The sequence below is a fragment of the Xiphophorus couchianus genome, chromosome 18 (assembly GCF_001444195.1).
Source record: "Xiphophorus couchianus chromosome 18, X_couchianus-1.0, whole genome shotgun sequence".
Classification (NCBI taxonomy): domain Eukaryota; kingdom Metazoa; phylum Chordata; class Actinopteri; order Cyprinodontiformes; family Poeciliidae; genus Xiphophorus; species Xiphophorus couchianus.
The window spans coordinates 5,318,617-5,343,815 of NC_040245.1; the positions used below are offsets into that span (position 1 = coordinate 5,318,617).

The window sequence follows — 25,199 nt, forward strand, 5'->3', positions numbered from 1 at the left end:
TGATTAACTATTTGAAACAATCGAATTATCAATGAGTCCTAGTAAAACATAAACATGCTAGCATTAACCTAGCAGTTCACCAAACTTCTCCACATGAAAACATCAGCAGATTAGATTTGTTGAGTTATAACAGTATGTTTGGAAAAAGCTATGAATGTTTTTGGTGATGTCAGAACATAATAACTTTCTTAATGTAGCAACATTTCTTACAGAAATGTAAGAAATCTCCAGTTCCGACTGATTGGAGGCATCATTGTCCTGAAACTTACTGGTCAGATTTTTGTACCTGCTCTGTCTTCTAAAACCCTGAGTCGGTCATGACAGGTGGCTGCTCGTACCTATCCAGGATCTTCTGGAGATTGTTTTCTATTAAAAGGGGAGATTTTCCTTTCCATTGTCCCTACAGGAATGCTCGGCATGAGGGACTGCTGTAAAGTCAACGTCACAATGCAATTGTTCACTGGTTTTCAGGAGGAGGTTGCAAGTTGAGCAAATTTAAATATTAAACTCAACCTAATTGCATTGTTTGATATGCAAGATAAATTAGAATGGAAGTATGATTGAATTAAAATGACTTTTTTTTGTAATGACATGCGAAATTATGCATCATATTGTATCGAATTGAACATTTTTATGTTTCTAAGTGACTCAGATTGGTATCAGTAACAAGGATATATTATCGGCACATCCCTCATAGAAACTCTGTAACATTGTGAAACCATATTTTGTTCCTATTTTTCTGCTCAGAGTTATCATATAGCAGTGAATTTCTACACATGATACTGCATATGCAAACTGAAGTGAGAAAATGTGAACACAGAAATAATTACAGCAGGTCTTAAAGGTATACATTTTTATTCATTAATTACTTGCTTTAGAGGGTAAAAAAGCTTAGCAGAGTGCATTTATTAAGTCTTTTAGAAAATGCCTGCTTCACAGGCAGTCCCTCATAAAATGTATAATAGGTACAGTGTGTTGGTAGATCCAGCATGAGGGCTTTAAAGTAGTGAGATTTCTCAGAGGAAGTAGATTAAGCTTAAACTTAAGTAACCTGGTTTCATATATCTGCATAATTTCATGTCTTGCCACCAGAAATAATTGGACCATGCTCTCTGTTAAACTGGATATTATTTCTTTATTTTAGATTTTTATACAACTAGCTTTCAATAACTTAAAAAAAAATTACTAGATTTTTTTCCTTTAAACCCAAATAGTTTGTTTAATGTTTGACCCCAAATTCTAAATTACAAAGAGATCAACAATTTGTTCAACATGTTGGCCTAAATATGTTGTAATTTTCCAATAAACTAAAAAAATATCTGTTTCTGATATGTTTGTTATACTTTTGAGAGGTTGCAAAGGGGTTTGAATCCCAGCCTGGGGTCTTTACGTGTGGAGTTTTCATGCTCACACCATGCATGCATGAATTTTCTTTAGGTCTTCCTCCCACATTTCAGAAGCATGGTCACTCTAAATTTCCCCTAGGTGTGAGTTTGTGTGCACAGTTGTTTGTCCTTTGTGACTCATATCATGTGACGGACTGGCAACTAGAATAGGTTGAAGAGTTGTTTAATATCCAACTGGCAATTTGAGGGTACAACTTCATTCATAGGGAAAAAACAAATACAAGAGATTTTTAAAAAAAAATGTAAAGTATTGTGCATTTATATATGAGAACTTCAATATATTAGAATTTAGATTCCAACAGTGACTTTTCAAAGTCTCTACAAGTAGCTCTTGTATCTTGAAAACTATGCAATCCATTAATAATGTCATGCTGGTATGTATGTGATGCCTGATTGATGCAGAGACCATCACAATCTGATGAGAAGTAGGCTTCTCACCAAAACAGACTTCATCATGGATTAGTGATTTTTCTTCAGGTATGGGTTGTTTTCAGGTATGGGCTCCAGAAGGTTCTACACTTTATCTCGGCTAGGCATCGAAAGTGTCATGTACATCTGGACAAACAGTTCTGGTGTCATTTCCTGAAAGTGCTTGAGTTGCTCTTGCAGTTTGGAAATCACAATTCAGTTTATGTCATTTACCAAAGGCACTGCGTGTCACCTTCACTTTACACATGTTTGCTATTTCTTCCAAATAGGTATATTTGGAGTGGCCTGTTACTTTTTCTTTCCATTGCTGTTTCTACTGTCACCACCTATTCTGCAGTTTATTTACCACAATGCCCAATTAGTTGGCCATCACTACGTTAACCCAGTGTTAGCAGTCTGTAAGTCTCAGGACCTTTAATGTGGGAAGATCCCAGTTTATTCCAGCTAAAACAAGAAATAGAGAACATAACCATCGAACTTTGACAGATTGATGGTGTTGCTGCAGATATTTGTGTGGTTTCTACTGTGACTTAGGGTTTCTTGTAATGAAAATGTATCCAAATATAAAACCGAATTTCTTAATCCCAACTTCAGATTTCCCCTTTTGGCATTTTAAGCTAATGTAAACATTTTATTTGTATATATTCGTGTGCAATTACTGATGACTACTTTTTATATTTAGCAGAAAACCTAACATCACAAATAAGAAACTATTAATAGATGCTCCTATGTTCATACTCTAAATAATTATTTGGACTGTTTTCAGTAGAAACATCTCACAGATGACATTTGTAGCCCGACACATTTCTGTCTCCTACGCTTTAATTACACCAATCATGTTTAAGCTCATGTGTCTGTTTGCTCATGACGTTGACTCTGTCAGTCATTAGTCAGAATCAATGATGCTCTCCTTGGCTTGATCACCTCATGTGCATCTCAGCTGTGTGATCGTGCAGGCTTCTTCAGAGCCCAACGCGATGCTGGCAGCATGGGGGCGTCGGCTGTGTGAGGCGCAGACACAAACTAGAGCTGACAGGCGCTGCAAGCCTAAGGGGAGCAGAAAGCAGTGGGCAGAGAACCATAAGCTACTCTCTGGCTTTGCACTTTGTTTCCTACTCAGACATCCACCTCGAAGACCTCGCTCCTCCTCGCTCGGTTGGCTACAAAAGGCTCAGGGCAGCTTAAGGGGAGATTTGAAGGGGATAGCGATGAGAAAACATAACTAATCCTTAAACTGAGAAGAGTAATCTGAGAGGAAAGATTTACAGCAAAGGAAACAACTTTTTACAGTGCAATCAGATAAAAGTGACCTTCCTAATAGAAGCTGTTGTGCTGGTGAGACTCATTTTTTGTGTTCAATCAGGGTTAAGATGTCCCTCAGCTTTACAGTAAGAAAACGCTCTTCCCCTTTCCAGTTTGGTGAGAGATTGTAAAGTGTTGCATCCCCAGAAGCATTTCGATTAAAGAGCTGCCTAAAAACTGCAGCCCAACCCGCAGAAAACAACCTGAAGTGCTGGAGCTGATCCTTGGCGCTCCTATTGATTTCTCTTGATCACAATCTTATTTGGCAATTTAAATGCTAATGATACTTTTAATTGCAAGACGGGATAAATGTGATTTGATCTTTAGGAGGCAATTACTTTCATGCTTTGTCTAGCTCCGATCTTTTTCAGAAGGCGGACAACAATTACTCTGCAGAACTCAGATTTTCTTCTTTGCTTGCAAAAGAAGAAAGAGGGGGAAAGAATGAAACAAGCAAAGTGTTTCTTTTTTGTTCTTTGACAAGTTTATCAAAAAATGATTTCTTCTGCTGAGGAGAGAAGCTTAGCTTCCAAAAACATAATACTTTACAGTCATACATCCACTCGGTTTCAGTGTGTTTTCAACATAAGACATTGTACACATACGTACTCTGATATACAAATAAAAATGATGAGGATTGCCCTAGACACTTGAAACGCATGTAGCACATTCTATACAGCAAAAACAAAGCACCAGTTTTATTTACTGACATTAGAAATAAAAGATTTCAATTGACACCCAGTACATTAACAATCCATATTTAAAGACTCACAGGAGAGACAATCCTACTTTGGTTACAGCTTAAAGCAAGAGGATGTGCAACAATAATTGACCATTTAGTACATTTAAAAGGTCTTCACATAGGAATGATGACCATCTTACAAATCAAAATGTACACAAGAACAAATTATATCTCTTGGATTTACTTCTTCCAGAATCATATACTTTTAAAGGTGCTGCTAAACGACACAACTACTGTCCATCAGTGACTTCAAATGCCTTCCAAAATAATAGCAATGCTCTGTAACCCTTTAGTTATTTTCATTGTGGTTTATTTTTTTCTACCTAACATGGATGTACTTAATACCTCCCGTCACACTATTGCATATCTGCCTTACATTTCAAATGCATACAAATATATGCTGCTGTCAGTAATGCTCAAGCGTCTGATACCATAAAGTACATAATTTGATTTCTAGTTAAACTCTCAGATTATATAGATTACTTAGTACACACAACCACTGCTGGTACAAAAATTAAGTAAATGCTACACAAATGTAGAAGCAGTCATTTGATAACTTTAACTAAGCCATGCAGATGCTCTGTCTGTGCTGGTGACCATTCACTCAGCTAACTTGGCCCTGTCTTCTGAGGCATTCAGCTTATAGTTATTTAAACCACTGAGAACTGAAATAATAGACAATCTTGCGATGGTAATATTGTCACTAATTATTGTGATGACGATATTAGTTGCATGGGTCACAGAAGGGGAATGTTGCCTTTCAGGGAAAAAGGGATTTTTTTCTATAAGGTTTGCAGTTAAACTCCATCAAACAAACTGAAATGTGAATTAGTGATACTTGGTAATGATAGCCAATGACACTGCGTCTAAAAAATATTTTCTGATATTAATTCAGGTGAAGAAATTAATATGATGGTAATGATATATTAGTGAGATGTCATGCAGCTCTACTGCAGGCAAATCTGGATAAAGCACTGAACTTTAATCTCAATAGGGTCTGTAGAGTTTGGTGGATTAATTCAAAACATTGATAATATTGATACCTGGTCAGTATCAGATTGATATTAAGCATGGTACTTTGGTTTCAGATTCCCTCTTCAAATTTAATTGATTTTAATCATAGTTTCTCAACCCCACCTCAGAAAAGAAATTGTTTTGATTTGTTCTCTGATAATTTTTGCATTCATTTGTGTAGAAAAAATGCCATTTTAATATGATATTGAAGTATTTTGTAGATACCCATAAAATTTGTTTAATTTCTGTTTGAACAAAAAATTTTGAAGGAAAAACCACAAGAATACCTAAAGGTCAGAGGCTTGATGATATATCATACTTAAATAATTAATAGTATCGGTATCAGTATAGGTATCGTTGGACTTATTTGGTGTTGAATTGATACAAAAATGTGTGATACTCCACAAGAAAACAGAAAAGAAATGTGATAAAGTGACTCCATGCCAAAAAACCTCACTAAGATGTATGCCCTTCATCTGTATACCAGCATATGTAGCAAGATAAGAAACAGTGTGACAGTAGCTTTATGGTTTTACTCTTACGCAATTGACAGCATGGTGGAGGTTGGCATCAAAGTAGTTTATACCAGCGAATATTTACAACAACAAGGAACCAAGCTGTACATCATTTTTTTTTCCCACTTTGCTATAATTGGCTGTGCTTTTCACCATTTTGGAGGTCATACATCAAGCTCTGGCAAAACAGAGCGATGAACACATTATTGGGAGAACATCGCCTCTGACAGTGCCCATCTATTTTGATAATCAGTTGACTATTGTGCCAGTGTAGCCTTTAAAAGGAGCCCGGTGATTTATTGGGATTGACCAATTTTGAGTCACATCATGTGCTGCTTTGTGAGGGCAAACAGAGGCGTGACTGGCGGTGCAGTCAGGCATGTTATCAAATGCCCAAGCTTGATTAACAGCTCATCAACATGCAGAATTAAACAGTCTGGCTAAACGCTTCCACTTTACCCCGACATAACAAACTCACATAAAACTATGAATCTCTTTACAGTGATCCTGCAGCTAAACAAACGCAAAGCATTCTCTTCCTGCACCTTATCAGCTTTTATATCATTAGATATTTCAATTAGAAGAAGTGAACAGGTTTCTAATATGACACTGAACACGACTGACAACAAGTCACACAGGAAACACACATAGAGCTTTTCACCACGTTTCACTACATGAAGCAATCCATGCCAAAGTTAGTGAGACATAACAACGGTCACAGTACTGAAAAAACGATAAATCTTGTCATGCAGATTTGATGGGAGTCGTGCACACAAAACGGGAGAAAAAAGAGCAGGAGGCCGAGGGAAAAGGTGGGAAAAGGTGGACAGTTAAGGATAATATTGTGTCTTATCTTATGTGTCACAAAGCTTTAAAGAGACAGTTCAGTTATTCCATTTTTTGCATAATATCAACAATAGTTCCCAAACCTGTCATAGAAACATGTAATATCGCAGTGTGTTTGTAGTTTGTTGGGAGAAATGTTTAGGCTAAGAGATTGACTTCTATTTTACTAATTTAAGCTACTTTAAACAGCTCAAACTAAAAGTATTTGCTACCAAAGCATACAACCTACTACATTAAAGATCTGCATGTTTGGAAATGATATTGATATTATGGTAATGATAATATCATCAGTTGTCCATCAGTCCATTGACGGACATCTGATGCACTTGTGACTGCAACTGCAGTGGAATCTTCCGGTTACCTCTAAACTAAACTGTCTACGCTTGGCAACTTAGACCTTGTTCAGCTGAGTTTTTATTTTAAATTTTTAAATCCTAAATTACAGAGATTGTTACTTTGAAAACATTCCATTCAACTGATACAGGTTTTCCATGGTATGATGCAAATTAGCAACATTAGGCATAGCTGTAGTACCTAAACAAATTTAGCAGTTTTATGCAGTTTATGCTTTGAATTTGTATTACAACATAAGTTTATGTACAAACCTTTTCCAATGCAGCTTAGTACTCAAAATCACAAGCTGATGTAGTATCTATTCTGTCAGCTAGATGGCAGCAAAAAGCTTCAAATACAGTTCTCTGTATGTGCAGGATCTCCATTAGCATGCAAATTTCAAATTTTCAACAATATTCTGCTTGGGGTCATTTTCATGTGATCTTATTAGATATAAAGTCTTTTGTAAAAGAGTGAATGCTTAACATCTGTATCCAAAGCATGAAAACAAATCAGCTTGAGATTTGAGATCTAAATTAGCTAAAATGTGAAATCTGCCTTTCTTTTTTTTTCTACAAAGGTACTGCGATATGTCATGTTTCTAGTACAGGTACCTCACTTTAAAATACAAGCTGTCCCTTTAAAAGCTCAACTTTGATTAAGAATTTTACATCTACTTTAAAATCTCCACTCATCCTGTTTGTTCCTATTCAGCTCCGTGAATCTGATCAAGTGGAGCTGGACGCTTCATCTTTTTAATTTTGATGAGGTTTAATTAATCTCGGAGCTGCTTTTAATCAAGCTTCATTTTCTTGCATAATTGTTTATCAAAAGGCATTGCCGTTATTTCATGGAGCTGGATATTTTCTGTTTCTTTTATTTTCTCCTGCATCAAATGGAGATGCATGAGTTCAGAAGTCTTAATAGATGCATCAAAACAAATCTCTTATTAACACATCAAGTCCAGTGCTTGTGAGTCGTGATCGATGAAAGTTTGCAGCTTTCAGCGCTCACAATGGCGTGCTCAAATATGTCACTTGCAGGCCGCCGTTACATGCAGGCAGCAGAATAGAGGATCCAGGAAGGCAGGGGTCGGCAGGGGACAGACTGGGGTCAGGTGCCTCTACTTTCCTTGTGGGGGACTCTGGCTTCTCTGGAGCCTGTGTCACACAACTATCAGCAACAGCAGCAACAGCAATGCTGAGGGAGTGGAGTGGGAAACAAAGAGCAGTTACTTCAGCATCAGAGCGAGACAGAAAGATAGATTAGCAAGGAGGGAGAAAGAGACAGAAAGCAATGGGGGCGGTAAGAGTCTGTGTGATTCATCTCTCTTGAAAAAAAAAAGAGCTGTTGAGAGGCAGAGAAGTGGGGTTTCTGGGTCATTGTGGGTTCAGAGTTGGACATGCAGCCTTTCTGGTCTCCAGGTTTCAGGTGGAAACCAAAAAGCTGCCAGAGTGGCTCGTGACTGTCAGGACGGCTTCTAATATTCTCCACAATCTTGACTTCCAAGCTCATAAAGGCTCTCCTGTCCCCTTAGCTCGGTGCTGCACCGCCCCAATCGTGAAGCTTAGGCAATTTTACCAGTCCATTCCCACATCGGAGTAATTTTCAACAGAATTGGGTTTGCATCTTGAAAATGCACTATTTGCCCAAGTGCATCATGAAAAATGTGGCAACCTCTAAGCTATCAGTCGTGCCTGTACATCTCTTTCTTTCTTCAGCTAGTCGTTCCCAGGGTTTACACACTTTGAGATAACTGAAAAAGTTAATTTAGATTTTTGCAGCTCTGTTGCTCGTTGTTCTCTCTGTTGCACCCAGTGGTCTGTTTTCCTCCCCCCTGTGGATGGGCAGCAGCTGGCAATGTTCAAAACTGTCATGGCCCCTTGGTTTGCAGGCACAACAAAATTACCTAGCTGGCTGGAGGTGGAATTGCAGAAGTAAACAACAGTGTTTCCTCAATCTGCCTTCAACAGCAGTTTCATAAGAGTAATTGATTCTGCAAACGAAATCAGTTTTCTTTCCTTTTCTGCAGAAAATGTAAACTTTTACAACAGTTCATTGACTGGATTGAGTCAAATCAATATTTAAATCAGTATGCACTGCATAGTGGGTAATGCTAACAGCGTGGATTTTATCCATGCCTGTTTTCAGATCGCTCATCTGCTGAAATAGATTTCAAATAAAATTTATTTGCAAAAAGTAACAATGTGTATGCAGATAAAATTTACTCCCAGTCCAGCAATATCCTAAAAAGCTATGAGAAGTCAGCTTGTCGTGTGATGATATAATAAGCATTCGATGCAAGCTAACCTCTCTTAAGAGAGACTGCAGAGTCTGTGTCTGCAATCAGTTCTGATTAAAACAATGGTGTTTCAGGCCCACATTATAATCAGGAAGCTTCTTGGAAGATATGATCAATGATTCTATCTGCTCTTGAAAATGAAAATGATTTTTTTTTTCACTCGTTTCTGAGCACGACTGTAATTACATTATGTTTCACCCCGAGATGCAAAGGAAATGAGATTATTGACTTCTAGAATAAATGAGACAGAGGCGGGGAAACACATTTGAAGCATGTTCTGTCTGAAAGCAGTTCAGATGAAAAGGAATTTTACTTTCGTCAACCGACAAGAGTGTCCACCTAATCTTACAACCTGTCCAGAATAATCCCTCAATCACCTCCCCGTAATATTCTCTGGTTCTGGCTTTGGTACTCACAGGTCATTATCTGTCTCTGTGCGAGTCTTCTGCTGCCGCCGATGGACCATGAAAACAGTAACAGCCACACCAATGATGAGTCCAATGGCAGCAACACCTCCAAGGATCCCGATAACACCACCTGGGGGACCCTGAGGCATTGGCTTCTCTGCAGACAAGAGAAGAAATGACAGTGTCAGCCTGGGTGTTCTTTGAGTAATTGATGGTGCTAGGTTGTACTTGGCAGAAAAGCTGCAGAAAAAGAAGCTGGCGGTGGGGAGGAAGAGGTGGGATTAATGTCACATACTGCGCTTTGCAGAAGTATTCACATCCTTTTAGATGAGCGTCGTCCAAAGTGTAGCGCCTGGACCTTTGCTGAAGTAAAAAACTGTTAGGTACAACAAATCTTTTTTACATTTTTTAAACCAGGTTTCTGCATTTATCTTAGTTTTCCCAGTAAATAGAATCACAAACTTGGCAGCAGACTTTCTTTAAAGAATGGCCACTATCCCATTCTTGTTGCCGAGCTAAAATTGGAAAAGAAAAATAAACCAACCTCAAAATGTTGGAAATTGTGTATCACTTAAAATAAAACAATTGTCAAATACACACATTAGATTTTACAAATAACTTTTCTACAGAAATCGATTTTGTTTATTTCAATGCTGCTATTGAGCAGGTAAAGATAGAATTTTAACTTTATTTAAAGAAAAATTATGGTTTTCAACTTAATTTTGGACACTACTCCTTTACATACTTGACACTTTGTTACATTACAATTGGAAGTGGGAGAAAATTAATGGTTTTAGAAATTTTTTACAAATAAAATCTGAATAGTGTGATGTACATTTGTATCTAAATTTAACTCCAGTGCAGTTAAATGCACTTTAGATTTAAGATTTTTCAGATTTTTAGAAAGAAGTAAACAAAATATGCCATTTAGTCTCTGCATAAATCCAGCCATTCTGAAACAATGCCTTAGACCTGGAAGGATATTTTTTAAATCCATAACATAAAAAAAACTATTTTTTATAGAATTTCAGGCCTGCAAACCTGTTGGAACTATGTCAACATGAAAACAGAAGTGCATTTTAAAAGAAGAAAAACAATGGCGTGTTCCGAAAGGAAAATCTCTGCAAACCATTTGACACAGCTTTTTCCGGCTTCAGTCTTTGTGTCATGAAAACACATCCAAATACTATTTTCAGACACTTATTTCAGTGTGAAAACCATTGTCCTGCCTTTCCCTGGCGCTGCATGAATACCACATAGTTGTGGTCATTCAGCAGCTGCTGTCGCTGCTGCATTTTTAATGCGTGCTCCATCAACTGTTCCAAAGAAGCCTGAATTGGCTCAGGCTTGACAGTGAACCCAAAATGGACTCTTAAGTGCATCACAAAGCTATTATATTTTGAACTTCCTGCCATCCCTGAGTTACAAATGCAACATGTATTTCCAGCATTGCACTGGAACAATGGGCCTCATTCCGTTGAATGAGAAACATGTAAATGTTAGACTGTCACTTTAGCTGATTAATGAGGGAGACAGAGGGCTCCAAACCAATGTGGTAAACATTGCAGATTGTTGATGTTGCTCTGTGCACCTTGTTTCCCGTGCTTGTACTGTTGATAAAGTAGAACATATTCATGTTGGCACAGGAACTGCAATTATACTCTAAAGATTGATGCAGTCTGTTTTGCAGTAGCTGAGCTCGTCCAGCACTTCATCTTCACATTACATTTAGATGTATAAAGGTTTTTAAAGAGTCCATCAAACTTAATGACCCACATTAGGGTTGGGAAATATTAGAACATGTTGACATTCTAATCCTGTGCTATATGAAACACAGTTCACTGTACTCTCATGGCTATTTACACTCACTTGATCTTAAATCATGCTTAGCTTTTTAGGATGTGGTGGAAAATTGAAATCAAACCTGTACAGTGTAACAAGGTCATATCACACAAGTGTAATATGGTTACACTAATGGTTACACTAATATGGTAATATGGTCAGGTTATATATATAACTATTTTCTCCTACACCACTTAAACATTTTCTTAAATACAATGCATTGTAGACCTTTTCACCTTAATCAGTAATAATCACCTTTTACTTAACTTGGTTAATGTTTTACACTCACATATTGGAGGTTTTACACACTGGAAAAGTCCATAACAATGTAGTACACACGGGTATTTTCTGTTGGCTTAAAACACAGTAAATGTAGCGTTTTGTTAATAACTGTTATTTACTACCGTCAGTAAATGCATCAATTTTACTTTTCTCTACCTTACTGGTCAGTCAAGGGCAAAATCAAGTTTAATCAATTTGATTGGTTGTGATGGACTGGGGTCAGAACGGGACTGGGGGTGTACGTGCCAGCTGCTACGTACTGGCAGTCGGCCGGCTTACCAGAGGGGCCGCTTTTCATTGGCTGATGCCCATTCTACGTGGTCACGTGCGTGGCCGTCTCGCAAACACACTTAGCTTCCCGTTAGCTAAGTACAGCATAATGGCAGCACTGATACAACTTCTACACAATCTTACGTTAGCTAAATAAATCAATATCCAATGTGTCTGTATCTGACATACACTAAAGATTTTATTTTTAGCAGAAAAGGCTTTGGACTAAACTGTTACTCGTGTTAGCCACGTTAGCACCAAGTACAGCTAGTCAATCAACCATCGCTGTGTTCAGGGAAGCGCTGATTAATAATCGAGAAATAAATATCAAGCCTGGAAACTTGATATCGTAACGGACTGAATGTTATGTTTTTAACGTCTTTGCTCGTCTTGCGGGGCGCAGGCGGTTGCCACGGTAACAGGTGTGCTTAAGCTACAAAGAGAGAGAGAGAGAGTAAAAAGGTAGGAGTGGTTTTGAGTTGATCACCTGTTCGGGTTATTTTACCTTTGTTTACCTTTGCTGTGGCGCATTACAGCCTCGTTCGTTTGTGAGTTTACGTCATTCACAACAAACATCAAATAGAACAAATATATTTCATAAAATTTTAACAAACAAATGGCTTCTACCGCGATAATTATGTGAAATTAAATTAATTATATCCCAGCTTCAGAGGATTTTCCTTTACCTTTCCAGAGCTCTTTGGTTCCTCCTATCAGTCTGTAGCTTCTCATATTGACGTCATCAAACCAAATTTCAGATCTACCATAACTGACTGACACCTGCTGGCCTCAGGTTTGCAACCAGCTTGTGACTGAGAAACCAGTAACCTCCTCCCAGATGATGACATGAACTTGTTAGTTCCTCTGTCCATTGTAGTAGCTGATATATTGTGAAAATCCGGGAGAAATGATGCACTAATAGAGTCATGTTTACATAGAAACAAGGCGCCCAGAGGCTTTGTTTGTGAGACTTGCGGTCACGTGGGGCGGTTGTGGGCGGAGCTTGGTAAGGTCCATGCCGTTGTGGACCTATTATTTTTTGCTAACCAGTTGGAGCTACAAGCTTTTCCTGAACGCTTTGCCTGGTTTTTGGAGCTGCAGATCCGAACCACGCCCGTGAGCCGGAACGGATTGTTGGACCGGAGTTGGAGCAGTTTTATTGCCGTTTGTTTAAAACTGGTAATCCATGGTGGGTTGATTAACCCATTCCTCGTGGTTGTTCTGGGAGCCATAAGTGGAACTGCTATTTCGAGGATGAATGCTAATCGAGTCCCCTCAGGCCTGCAACGTTTGAAAAGCTAACGGGACTGTTGTACTAATTCAAGAAACTGAATAGTGTGGATGATACCGCCAGTCTGATACATTCAGCCTGGTTTTTTGTTTTTTTATGTATACAAACTGTTTAAAGGATTGTTTTGAACAGTTCTGAGACAGCATTGTTGCACTAAATGTGCTTAAAATCTTATTACTAATCTATTGGGGTTGTAATATTTAGTTGTAGCACTTCCTGTGATTAATACCCATTTAATGGTGGGATACATTCTGTGCTATTGTTCTACTGTGCTGGAAGTTAACTGTGATCTGTTACTGTGCATTGCCCTTGGTTTATTACTGACCAGTATGGTTTATTAAAGTAGTACGTGTTCAACTTTACCATTTTTCCTTCCTTGTTTTAGTATAAGGTCAAAATTGCATTTAGATCTTAATTGCAGTTATCTTAGCCTTGCTCTTGTGGTCAGTTACACACTCTATTTACAACATACACTGTTGCCAATTAAGACACTATTTTCTCATTGTGAAGTATTTGATAAGAGTGTAGGTCAGAGAATCTGAGCGCTGTTCATAGGGGAAACTAAAACAGTGATTACACAAGACTCCAAGAAGTTAAAATATCAGAATATTTCTCATTGAAGTGACTCCTATCTTGTGAGCACTACCATGCCTTTGATTGATGAAATTGAAATAGAAAATACCAGAACTACTCTTAAATAACTTGTTTGGCACCGTTTTGGGTTTCCAGTAGAACCATAAACGACAACAAAGTGACACAAGCATTACACAAGACCTGCAAGTTGTTCAAACGCTATAAGCTGTGTTCACACCAAACTCATCTGACGCTTCAAGTTTGACGCGTGTGCATTTTGGATGCAAATGCTTGACAATTTGCTCTACACCTCCTGTTTCGCACGTCTGGTTTACATTCAAAGTCTATGTGAAGGCGTGTCGCGGGCGCATCAGACACAAAATCGCTTTTGCCGTTGTTTTTTGTTGCTGGCCTATTTGTTGGACGCTCCAGATCGCATATGTATGCTATACATATTCTTCACTAATAGCTATGCTTTAACATAAAGAAGCATCAGTTCAACTGTTATTGTGATTTTATACAAAATACTGAAAAGATCTGGAAAATGTTGGTTGTTGTTTCAACTAACTATACAGGAAGAAATTGCACAAAACACTGTTGATTTCACCATCTCAAGTGCTAATAACTACAAATCACGATGAATGTGATTAGCACAAATATTAAAAAAAGAAGATCTGTTGTCACTTCGATAAAAGGCTAAATTACTGAAGGCCTCGCGGGAATCTCTGTTGTTTTTCAGCCGATGTCAGGTGCTACAAAAATAGAACAGTCGTCGCCTTTTAGAGCCATAATTAATTTTCTTTCCTTCAGGAGAACAGCTCTGGTGTCTGTTTTCTTTGACAAGAGCAGTTGAAGCTGCCAGGGAACAATCATCGGCTCGGAGAAAATTCTCACTATCCTCCAATTTGAAGAGGAAAGCCTATCTGCTGCCCTCATGATGTCTCCATTATTATCTGCACGCCCCTCCCTGTAGTGACAGGACAAGGCCTCATTCCCAGGGGGCCTCCTCTTGACGGCCCCCGCTCGGTTGATTCACCACTCATAATGATGGATACACAGAGGACTACTTCACACACAGCCGAACAATAGCAGCCGCGTTAGCCCACCTTGTATCCAGCACTCACTGCCACAGTCAGTGACTATATATCATGTCTATCAGATTGTTATGCTACGGTTGCCTTGGCTGATCTAATTTTCTGTCATATTGTTCCTAAAAGGAACATCATGTCAAAACCTTGCAGTGGAAGAAAGTAAATAGTTATTTTTGTAGCCACATACAAAAAAAACACCTTTTTTTTTTAGTTATTTCAATAAAAAGAAAAGGTTGTGGAGTGATTTGGAAGAGCGAATGTGAATGTGATGTTGCAGCAAGGGAACAGATAAGCCAGAACTCCTACTGTTGTCTCATCGCGCTACATCATGAAAGCCAGTGGGCTGAATTTCATGCCACTAATGCAAATGCCAGACACAATAGTGTGTTGTATAACACTAATACACAGAGGAGAGGACTGGATCAGAATGCAATTTCCCCCGTTGTGGAGCCGTAGGCACGGGATTTACACTGTCACCTCCTCACACATGAAGTTGAGGGAGCCATCTGCTGCACAGCCTGAGCTCCTTGGCTGCTTCCTATGTAGCTGGAGAAACATCAAAAATCCAAGCTTTAATTTTCTGTACATGTATTCCACATTAAAGCATCTCACTCATCAAGGTTTCTTTTTCTCACATTTTAAAACTTACTAACTAAATGTCACAGCGGCAGGTGTGGACAGTGAAAGATTTGTGTGCAGGAGTAAACATGGGAGAGCATGCACCATTACTGCTGGAGCGGCTACAGTGTTACTGAGCCGGCTTGTTCCACAGAGTAGAGCTTTCTTCTAAAATGACAGCCAATAGTTTGGATACACAATTCACAGTTTACAATAATGAAAGTTATATTTGGGCTTCTCATTTTACATTTGAGCTAAAATATTTTTATGGTGGACTGATGGTGAAAATATATTCAAGAAATAAGATTTGAGTACACAAGTTTAGTTTTTTTAGTGTGGTACTGTGGAGTTAAATTATAGAAAACACAAAAATAAAAAGAAATTGATTTTCCAATGCGTCAATAATCACAAACATAAATCTGAACCTATTTTGGAATATTTCAAGCATGCTAATAAAGTTGTGTTCACACCTGATAGTCTAGTAGACTCGGTTTGATTGGGGACTAAAATTGCTAAATTTGTTACATTTTCAGCAGGTGCAGTTCTTTTTCGCATTGCACAGCTTCAAAAGAAAAAACACACCCAAACCGTTTGAAAATCCAGTTTACCCCTTCGCCTGTGGTGGCACTGCACCAAAAATCATTGATGGAACCAAAAGCGAAAACCACCGAAGAAGACACTGAGCGCAACTTCCTTCTTAAATGCAAAAAAATAAAATGGAGTGGATTTTGGTGGTACATTTGTCAGACTTTTGTTTTGACCTTCACATAAGATACTAACAAATATACTAAATTTCATTTTGTAATTTGCAAATATTTACTGGTGACTCTTTTTTTCCCTATTGATAAGAAAGTGAATCTAGGAAAAATGGCTAACAAGAGCTACAGTATGCATTTTGTCAAATCAAAGTTCTAAAATCAAACACAACTTTGACAGTATTGAATTTTGAAAGTTGACAACTTACATAAAAGCTGACCAAAACATTGTTTAAAGCCAGCTCTTCAAATACTGAATGTCTCACGGCTGCCACTGAAAGGCTGCTATTGATTTACAATAAGTGTAAAGCACCCGTCCATGGAGCCTCTCTCTCTCTCTGTGCCGCCTGTCCAGCACTGTGTCAAATCTAAGATGACAAACCTGACCTTGGGTTTTTGTAGCTCCTGCTCCCTCTGATGTGGTGGCAACCTTCATTGTCACTTCTACTCCCCAGTGTTCATTCAGCTGTACCAGATGTATGTGCTTTGTTGTTTTTTTTCCCCTGCTGCTCTGCAGGATTCAGACTCAGAGTAGCGTCACCGGCCTTCATACAGTCCTTTGTCAGCTCCCATCGCCTTTGTAGTATCCGACTCACATCAGCTGGTGGCTAATGAGGACTCAGATTTCCCTGACTATTCATCAAGACAAACATCAGAAAGCAACAGGTCTGTGGTCTGTCAAGATTTTTTATTTTGACAATAAATATATTGTCCTGCGAAACAAGTTTTATTCCTTCATTTTCACATTTTATCACATCATAGTTGGAGTAGAATGTAGTGAATTATTGTGAAGAGAAACAAAAGTGACACATGGTTTTCAGAACTGCTTACAAATGAATCTTAAGAGTTTGTATAAACATACAGCTCTGGAAAAATTGTTAATGATCAGCTTCTCTGATTTACTCTTTATAGGTATATATTTGAGTAAAATGAACATTGTTCTTTTATTCTATGAACTACCGACAACATTTCTCCAAAATGCCAAGCAAAAATTTATGATTTATTTGCAGAAAATGAGAAATGGTTGAAATAATGAAAAAGATGCAATGCTTTCAGACCTCAAACAATACAAAGAAAACAAGTTTGTATTTATTTAGAAACAACAATACTAATGTTTTAATTCAGGAAGAGATCAGAAATCAATGTTTGGTGGAAGAACCGGGAGGTTTTCAATGGGCTCAGTGTAGCAGTGTCTTAATTTCTTTCAGAGTTGTACTTTGAAAGAGCCTCTGTGAAAAACAACTTAGAAACCTTGGATTTAGATTTGGATGTTGACTGGACCATTTTAGCATTCAAATATTCCAGCTGTAGTTTAAGTTTTTCTACTGTAACTTTAAAAACTCAAGCAGGTTTTTGTCCAGCATTGTCATTTACTGACATCTACTCTGATCATCTATGGTGCCGTTGTGAAAGAAAAGCCTCCTCACAGCAGGACTTGCTGCTCCCCAGTGATGGGCACACTTCTGCTAATGTGCCAATAGCTGAGCAAATTTTTAATTTAGCACTTTTGCTAACTTTGAAAATGTTCAGCACACTTTGCTTCCCTAAGTAATGTTTTTCCAGATAAATTCTAAAGTACTTAGCTATTTTGCAAGCTTTAAGTTGAATAAACTGCTTGTAAACACCCAATTCAAAATAATAGCAGGAATATGAACACCTAACTACTTGTTGATAAACCAAAACTTCAACATAGATGTCAAACTTTAATTAACTGAAAGTTTACAAAACGGTCAAATAAATTTGCATTTTAGCTTATCTGAAAATTTTTTTAGGGGAAGCTAACTGCGCTAAAAATGTTCAAAGTTAGCAAAAATGCTAAAATACCAAGCAAACAATTAGGTCTGCTGCTATCGCATTAGCAGATTAGTGGAAGTGTTACTACAACTGGGTGTCAGAGGAGAGGGCTTTTCATATTCTTATTTGTAAATAACCATGGGTAATTTTCCTTTCACTTCATGAGTATGCACTGCTTTGTGTTGGTCTGTCAAACAAAATTGTGCAAAAATAAATTTGTGTTTTGTATGTGAAAAACATCCAGGGTTATAAACACTTTTGCGACGCGCTGCAAGTCCTTTTTGATGTTTTTCATTCCTCAGCAGTGATTATAAATTGTAATACATGTTTCCATCAAAGTGGGGTGGGATGAAAAATAAACAACTAATCGTAAGGCCCTGAAATGGATTACAATCTCAGTTACGGACATTTTTAAGTAAATGTGCTCCACATGCAGTCTGACGCAGAGATTCGCTGTGACGGCTGTTCATGAGTTAAATCACAAGCAAAATGAGAGGCAGATAAAACATGTGTGCTCTCTTTTTACCAGCTCTCCATAGGACATGTTAGTCACACATTCCAAAGCAGGAAGAGTTGAGGTAGGAGGTCAAAGGTTGGGCACTTTCCAGCTGGAGAACGCCATAGCAGCTCCAAGTCCAATCTGCCACAGAACGCGGCGTCGCGCGGACTAAATGGAAGCAGCTTTATTTTAAGGTATCACTGCCACATACCTGCTGTGGCGCAATGTGCTTCATCAAGCACTGGCTCAGAGAAGACAATTCACAGCCTAATGATGTCATTAAATGTAAAGTGACCCCTGGCAATCAGGTAGACGACAGTAAAAAGGCAGCGTGTTATGTTTGAGATGCCGCATTGATAGTATTAGGAGGACATTTGTGCGGTGGAGTTTTGCTAAAATGTTCCAGGCATAAATCCGATCATATTCCAGGAATGTGCTGTGGCTCCTGGCGCTTTTCGCCGATCCCATCAGAAATTGTAATTGCCATGTCCTCCACGGGGAGCAGAAAACTTTCCAGCAGTACTCGGGACTTTTCAAGTGGACAGATTGAGAGTCTGGCTTCTAACCTTTGCCAGCTTCACACCGGCAAAGCCAGTATGAGACGACCACCTGCTCCCAACGACCACACCGACTGGTTGCCAGTAAACCAGCAAAGTGTAAGAGTCCAGCTCGGCTTTATCTCTCAGCTCATGCGTGTTGCAGCCACCTTATGCAGAAGTAAATCCCCAAGCTGTTAGTAATTTAACAGGAAGTTTTTCCACTTTGGGTAAAATCAGCAGACTTAATAAAGAGAAAGAAATGTGGTTTATAGGAGTTCATAAATCTGTATTTCCTGCTGGTAACTCCAAGCGGGGCATGCTGCTTCGTCTCCGTCTCCTCCCCCACGCTGAGCTGGTAATCTCGTTAAAGTTCAACGTTTTCAGAGCTCTCCCCTGTGGGAGCGGCAGATCTAGATGTCGCCTTCGTTTCCGAAGCAGGTTACTGTCGTCGTTCACCTGAATTCACACCGACAGTCTGCCGCTTCGGAACTTCTGGACAAACCGGGCCGAGGCTGATGGGGGGTTCGAAGTCACCCCACAGAGGGCAGCACTTCATTAAATACAAATTGTCAACACGTGTGCCTTAAGATGGAAGCAGACTCTTTCCACTGTGCGCCTGCTGTGCTGCCTGGAACACATGTGACCTCAAAGCCATTTTTATTTCACTCCACATTATGCGTTTATTTCAGCTTTACATTTCCTAATTGACACTGGAGAAAACCGAGTAATGGATGGATACTGCTGTCATGGCTGAATAAGTGTCTGCTGAGGCATTCTGCCCTTCTTTATAGCCACTTCCATTTCTGTGTAAACATGTTGTGACTCGGTGATACATCAGGCCAATCTGGGGAAGTAATCACCAGCCTTCAATAATTAAGAAAAAAATCACTTAGCTCGTTTCTATGCTGATGACTGGTACACCGCCGCGTCCGGCGAGGCAGATGAATCGACGGCAAGCGAGGACCAAAGCCCTGCCATCAGTGAATATGAGATTGCAGGATGCCACGCTGATGCTGACACTGTCATGAGGTATTACCTCTTGTGACAGCCCAAATAACAACAGCTCTAATTAAAGGATGATTGGAAGGGGTGGACCACTACCTCCTAATGGGGGAATAAACTGCAACATTGCTGCAGGAAGTAAATTGCGATCATTTATTAACTTCAGGATGTCTGTAGCTGATGTCAGGAGGTAATAGCTTATTTTTAAAGCTGCATAACTTTTCATTCTTCCTGCTCAGTGGCCTGTACACTCAAGCATTTTAATTAGAAACATATATAAACATATAGCAATTATTACACTGTCCGAGAGGTGGCTGGTTTTGTAAACATGAGTAGATTTGTTGTGTCCATAAAATGAAGGGATTCCTTCAGTTCCCACAATCAGAATGATACTAACAAGTCTGATGAGCTAGTTGGGCGCCTTGCCTCGTTTCTTCTCCATCTGGACAGTCACCGCCCAACCGTTAGTACAGCACAAAGCAGCATTCAGGCTGCTGTGCATCCGTCGCAACCTTATCAGTGAAATGTCGCGTGCAGAACGGTTCGATGTGAACACGGTTTCCTGCCGTGACAGAGTACATGATTTGAGTGGAAGTGTGTGGGGGACATCCGTATTGAGTCGGTATTGAATACACATGGACATCAGCAAAGAGTGCGTACTCTGAGCTGCAAACATTGTCCTTGGATGGTTAATATCGATGTCAAATTTACTTATATAACACATTTCCTCAAGATAGCTGCAAAGTAAGTAAAATACTTAACACTAGTACAATAAAATATAAAACATATGCTAAAAAGGTGATAACACAATAGTAACAACTAAACAGCTATTAAGATTTCATAGTCAAGCGCACCAGTTGCATACATTTATTGTGACAAATTCCTTAATTTCCCACAATCCGCATGGATATTAGCAAGTTTGATGAGCCAACAGGGCGCCTAGCCGCGTCTCTTCTCCACCACACACTTGTTAGTGCAGTCTGGCTAATGTTTGTCTTTGCAACTGGTTACTCTGACTCTAAATCTTATTAGCTCGATTGCATGTCAAACAGTTTGACACCAATCATAAAAATGTGTTTTGCGCCCATTTGTCTTGTGGACATCTGTATACGTCAACTTCCGCGCAGTGAAGTACGCTTGAGTATGTGGAGGCCTTTAGAGTTGACAACCTGTACCTATGTAGTCTACTTGTTTGAGACTCTTATTTTGAAGAAATAAAGGAAGTGGAAGATGAGCCGTTCTGTTGTATTGACAGAGCTTGCTTAAAAAGAAAACCTGACAGAGTGACAGATGAGGTTGGCCACTATTGCTGCTAACATAATTTTCCCACTCAGTGATGCATGTATAGTTTAAAATTAACAAAAAAAATATGTGGTCCTGTGTTAACCTGATAAACACAGAGAATTTTTTAAAATTATCTTTAGCACTCAGCCTACTTCTTAGACTTAGAAAAGCACAAAACATACGAGTTGAACTTGAAATAGAATATTCTTCCCTGCTTACAGATGAAAATATAGTTTGTGATTTGTAGATTGTTTTGCTATGAGAAGATTTCTCCCCAAATATTTGCTAAAATCAACAACACTCAAAACATTTTGCATGGACTCATCTCATGAGATAGATGTATATTTACACCCCAACTGATCTGAGGCTGCTTTTCACTAAAAGAAGAGAGCTGCTGATGCAGCTTCCAGTTTGCTAGTGGGTACTCTCATGCTTCTCAGCTCTTTCATCCCCCAGCTGAGCTCCTGTATGAGCTGAATAAAAATTTACAGACTGGTCACCGGTCCAAACTGGAGGATCTGCTAGCATTGGTATGCAAGGATTTCAGATTTTTCACTCAACTCGCTTCTCTCTGACATTTCAAACTTTTATGCTCACTCCAACAAATCTTTCAGCTTCAGTGCAGCGGTCATCAGCTCCTGTGTTTTTAACTTTTATAATTATTTTTTTCTCCAGGAGTTTCATTGAATGATTTGAGATTAATAGTTTAATAAACGCATTAACACAGTATAGAAAAAGGAACTACCCTGCAAAAGTGACACCTAAAGGACTACAAACAACAAAAAGAAAAACCAATTAAAATAACTGAACAAATAAGCTGCTGTTTATGCTGAAAAAATTTGAGCTTTCACATTTAATTACATTAAATATTAATCATGTACAATAATGAATTGGCTGCTCTTGATGCAGATTACAACACACTGTTATTGAGAATAGTTGCTCATGAAACCGACGTTAGGCTGATTCTCTTCGTAACGCGGGCAGATGAGTGGTTGCTAAGGTTATTAACACATAAAAACAATCCACTTTATTACTCAAAATCATTATCCTTCTCATAATTAAACATTACCATAATTGATTTACATATAAATGTTGAATCGCATTGGTCACAGCAGTCAGTGGAACACTTTCAGTGTCACTGATGTCATTTTGTAAGCTGTATCCTGTTTGATTTTACTGGGATTTTATTTGACAGTGCTACTGGAAGAAAATGGTAGATGTCTTTGAATGCTTTTACTATTATGTTGCTGCTCTAGTTTCATGCTTACGGACATTATTGCTCTCAAAGGTGAACCTCTACGCAGGTCTCAAGTGTTTGGCATCCTACAACGGGTTTTCTTTCAGTATTGATCTGCATTGCATCCACCATCAACAACTTCTGCACTTAGGAAGCATTTAAATTATTTTATTGGAGGGTATAAGATGAAGGTGGGCGTTTAAAATATTGTGATAAAGTTTTAAATCCCCCAAACATGTCTGTGCTATCAGAATTGTTAATTTCATTGCTCTTTTTTCACTACATGTGCAATGAGGGCATCAGTAAATACCAGTAAATTAGAAAATATGATTAAATGTAGTTACTGTGTTCAAGTTAGTGATATAAATCACACAGATGCAATTTCACAACCATACATTTACCTAAAAAACATAATGAATAGTTGTTAGTATCATATTTATCATTATGCCAATAGCACCACAAAATATTGCGATTAAATTTTAAGTTCATATCACCCACCTTTAGTATCAGAGTAAAGAAGGATGGAAAAAAACGCACACACCACATTTTAAAGATGTTGAAAATATGCTCTCAAAATGGTAAACTTTCTCGGGGTATGAACACTTTTCAAGTGTGCAACGTTGCAATTATCCAAATTCAATAAATAACCCGCCTACAAGAAGGACTTTAGTTGTAAAACAGTAAGTAAACATCATTCTGGGACACATTTTTAAGCTTTGCCTTAGAGAGAGGAAAGTCCGCAAATGTTGCTTCCATATTTAAACAAACTTATCTCCAACAAAATGAGGTCCAAACAACAACATGCCTCAGGGCTCTTCCACAGTTTTAAAAAAAAAACAGAAGCTTCTTGAAAAACCACTCCAGAGATGACCATCCCAAAGATAACCATCTTGTCTGTCTTTGTAAGTTTAGAGTTGAAACACAAACAGAAAAGAAAAAAATAATCTGTGGAAGTACGAGGAGACCTCTCTACTGCTGCTTTCCCTTGTTTGATTTGGAAGTGAAGGGAACATATTTGGAACTGATTCTTCCTCGACTCAAATTGAAGTTTGATCTTCAATTTAAAAGCGAAAATAGCATCTTTCACCAGAGCTCATAAAGGCTCTGGAGGCGTCACATGACACGAAGTGCAACATATTTCCTGAATTATTCACAGGCTCACCACAATCTAACACATTAATGATGTTGCCCTGGAAATATTTCCCTCCAATTCTATTTATAGGAGTTTTACATTTTCTGTTATCTGTGCAGAAGCTTATCTCACTGCAAAAGATCTTTATCCACCTAGCAGATAGAAAATAAGTGAAATTCACTCATTAATTTACTGACGTCTTTATAAGCCACAAATTTATTGAAGAAGGCATTTTAATTTGCCTGTCTAGTGGAAAATACCATTTGTAATGGTAGGAAAATGAATGTAAATAGTGTGATTTTGTTGGAAGTTAGTTTGCTTGGTGCTGCATTTTCTCTAATGGTGATCTAAAAATGTCTGTCAGATTAAATGTGGTAAATATGAAACCATCTACTCCCACTAATTATGATCAACAAAACTTTCTGAGTTACTGATATCTTGAAATTAAATATATATATATATGTGTATAGAAAAGAAAACGTTGATTGAGATGATGAAATAAAAGTATATATAATTCAAATTTGGTTGCCTCTTCTACCAAAAACTGACTCCTCTTTGTTTTCTTCTCTATATGCCTCTTTTCTATAACTGCACCTCTGCCTTATTTAATATATTTTAGATGTCAGTGCAGTTCACTGTTTTCTACTGTAATGATCAGTAATGATTTCATTTACATTCTCATTATATTTGTTTGTGTTTTTATTTTTCACATTTAGGCATGACATTTATATTTAGAAAATTAATTTAAATTACCGTATTTTCCGCACTATAAGGCGCACCACATTATAAGTGGTGCCTATTTATAGGCCATTATAAATGGCCTATTTTACAACTTTTTTCATATATAAGGCATTATAAGGCGCATAGAATAGACGCTACAGTAGAGGCTGGGGTTACGTTATGCATCCATTAGATGGAACTGCGCTAAAGGGAATGTCAACAAAACAGTCAGATAGGTCAGTCAAACTTTATTAATAGATTCTGATTAATAGGTTCTGAAAACTCTGTTCATTCCCAAAATGAATAAACAGCTGTTTGATTATTTTCCCCGAGGTAAAGTAAGTGACGTGGTATTTTCGTGACAGTTTATCTTTTAACAACAGCAAGGTATAACATATAGTGGAGGGGAACCTTTCCTCGATTCAATAAACACGTAAAAAACAGTCTGATACTGTTACGGTAAATCAAACGTTAGTGCAATCACAATATATATCCACTTCCGCTATAACCATTGATTCGTTCATGTTAAATTCTCTGGCTGCTGCTCTATTCCCGTGTTCTACTGTGTGACTTATCGCCTTGAGCTTAAACTCTGCGTCGTAAGCGTGTCTCTTAATAGGAGCCATTTTGGGGTCTTTACACAAAACCCAGCGTGCACCACGCGCTTCTTCTTCTACGGGGGAAAATGAAGTCGGCAGCTGCTTACCGTAGTTGAAAGACCTGTTGTGGATCAATATTGGTCCATATATAAGGTGCACTGGATTATAAGGCGCACTGTCAGCTTTTGAGAAAATTGAAGGTTTTTAGGTGCGCCTTATAGTGCGGAAAATACGGTAGTGTTCCAAAGAAATTAGTGTTGCCAGATTAATCAAAAAATAGGTCAAGCTGTCAGTTTCACCATTAGCTTCCACTATTGAGTATGCTAGCAGGCTACAGAAGCACATACTCTTTTCCTCTGCTATGCACAACTTTTC

The 25,199-nt window shown here is 38.4% G+C and overlaps 1 protein-coding gene across 4 annotated transcripts in view; it reads right to left on the reverse strand.

Moving 5' to 3' along the window:
* nectin1b (nectin cell adhesion molecule 1b) overlaps nucleotides 1-25,199 on the reverse strand; it is a 230,942-nt gene that overhangs the window by 48,913 nt on the left and 156,830 nt on the right. For 3 of the 4 annotated variants that reach the window (XM_028045709.1, XM_028045710.1, XM_028045713.1), the window contains exon 6: nucleotides 9,306-9,453. In XM_028045709.1, the coding sequence (XP_027901510.1) occupies nucleotides 9,306-9,453 (148 nt within the window). Of the gene's footprint in view, nucleotides 1-7,582; nucleotides 7,788-9,305; nucleotides 9,454-25,199 lie in introns of those variants that run through there. The other variant, XM_028045714.1, reaches the window with a different exon arrangement.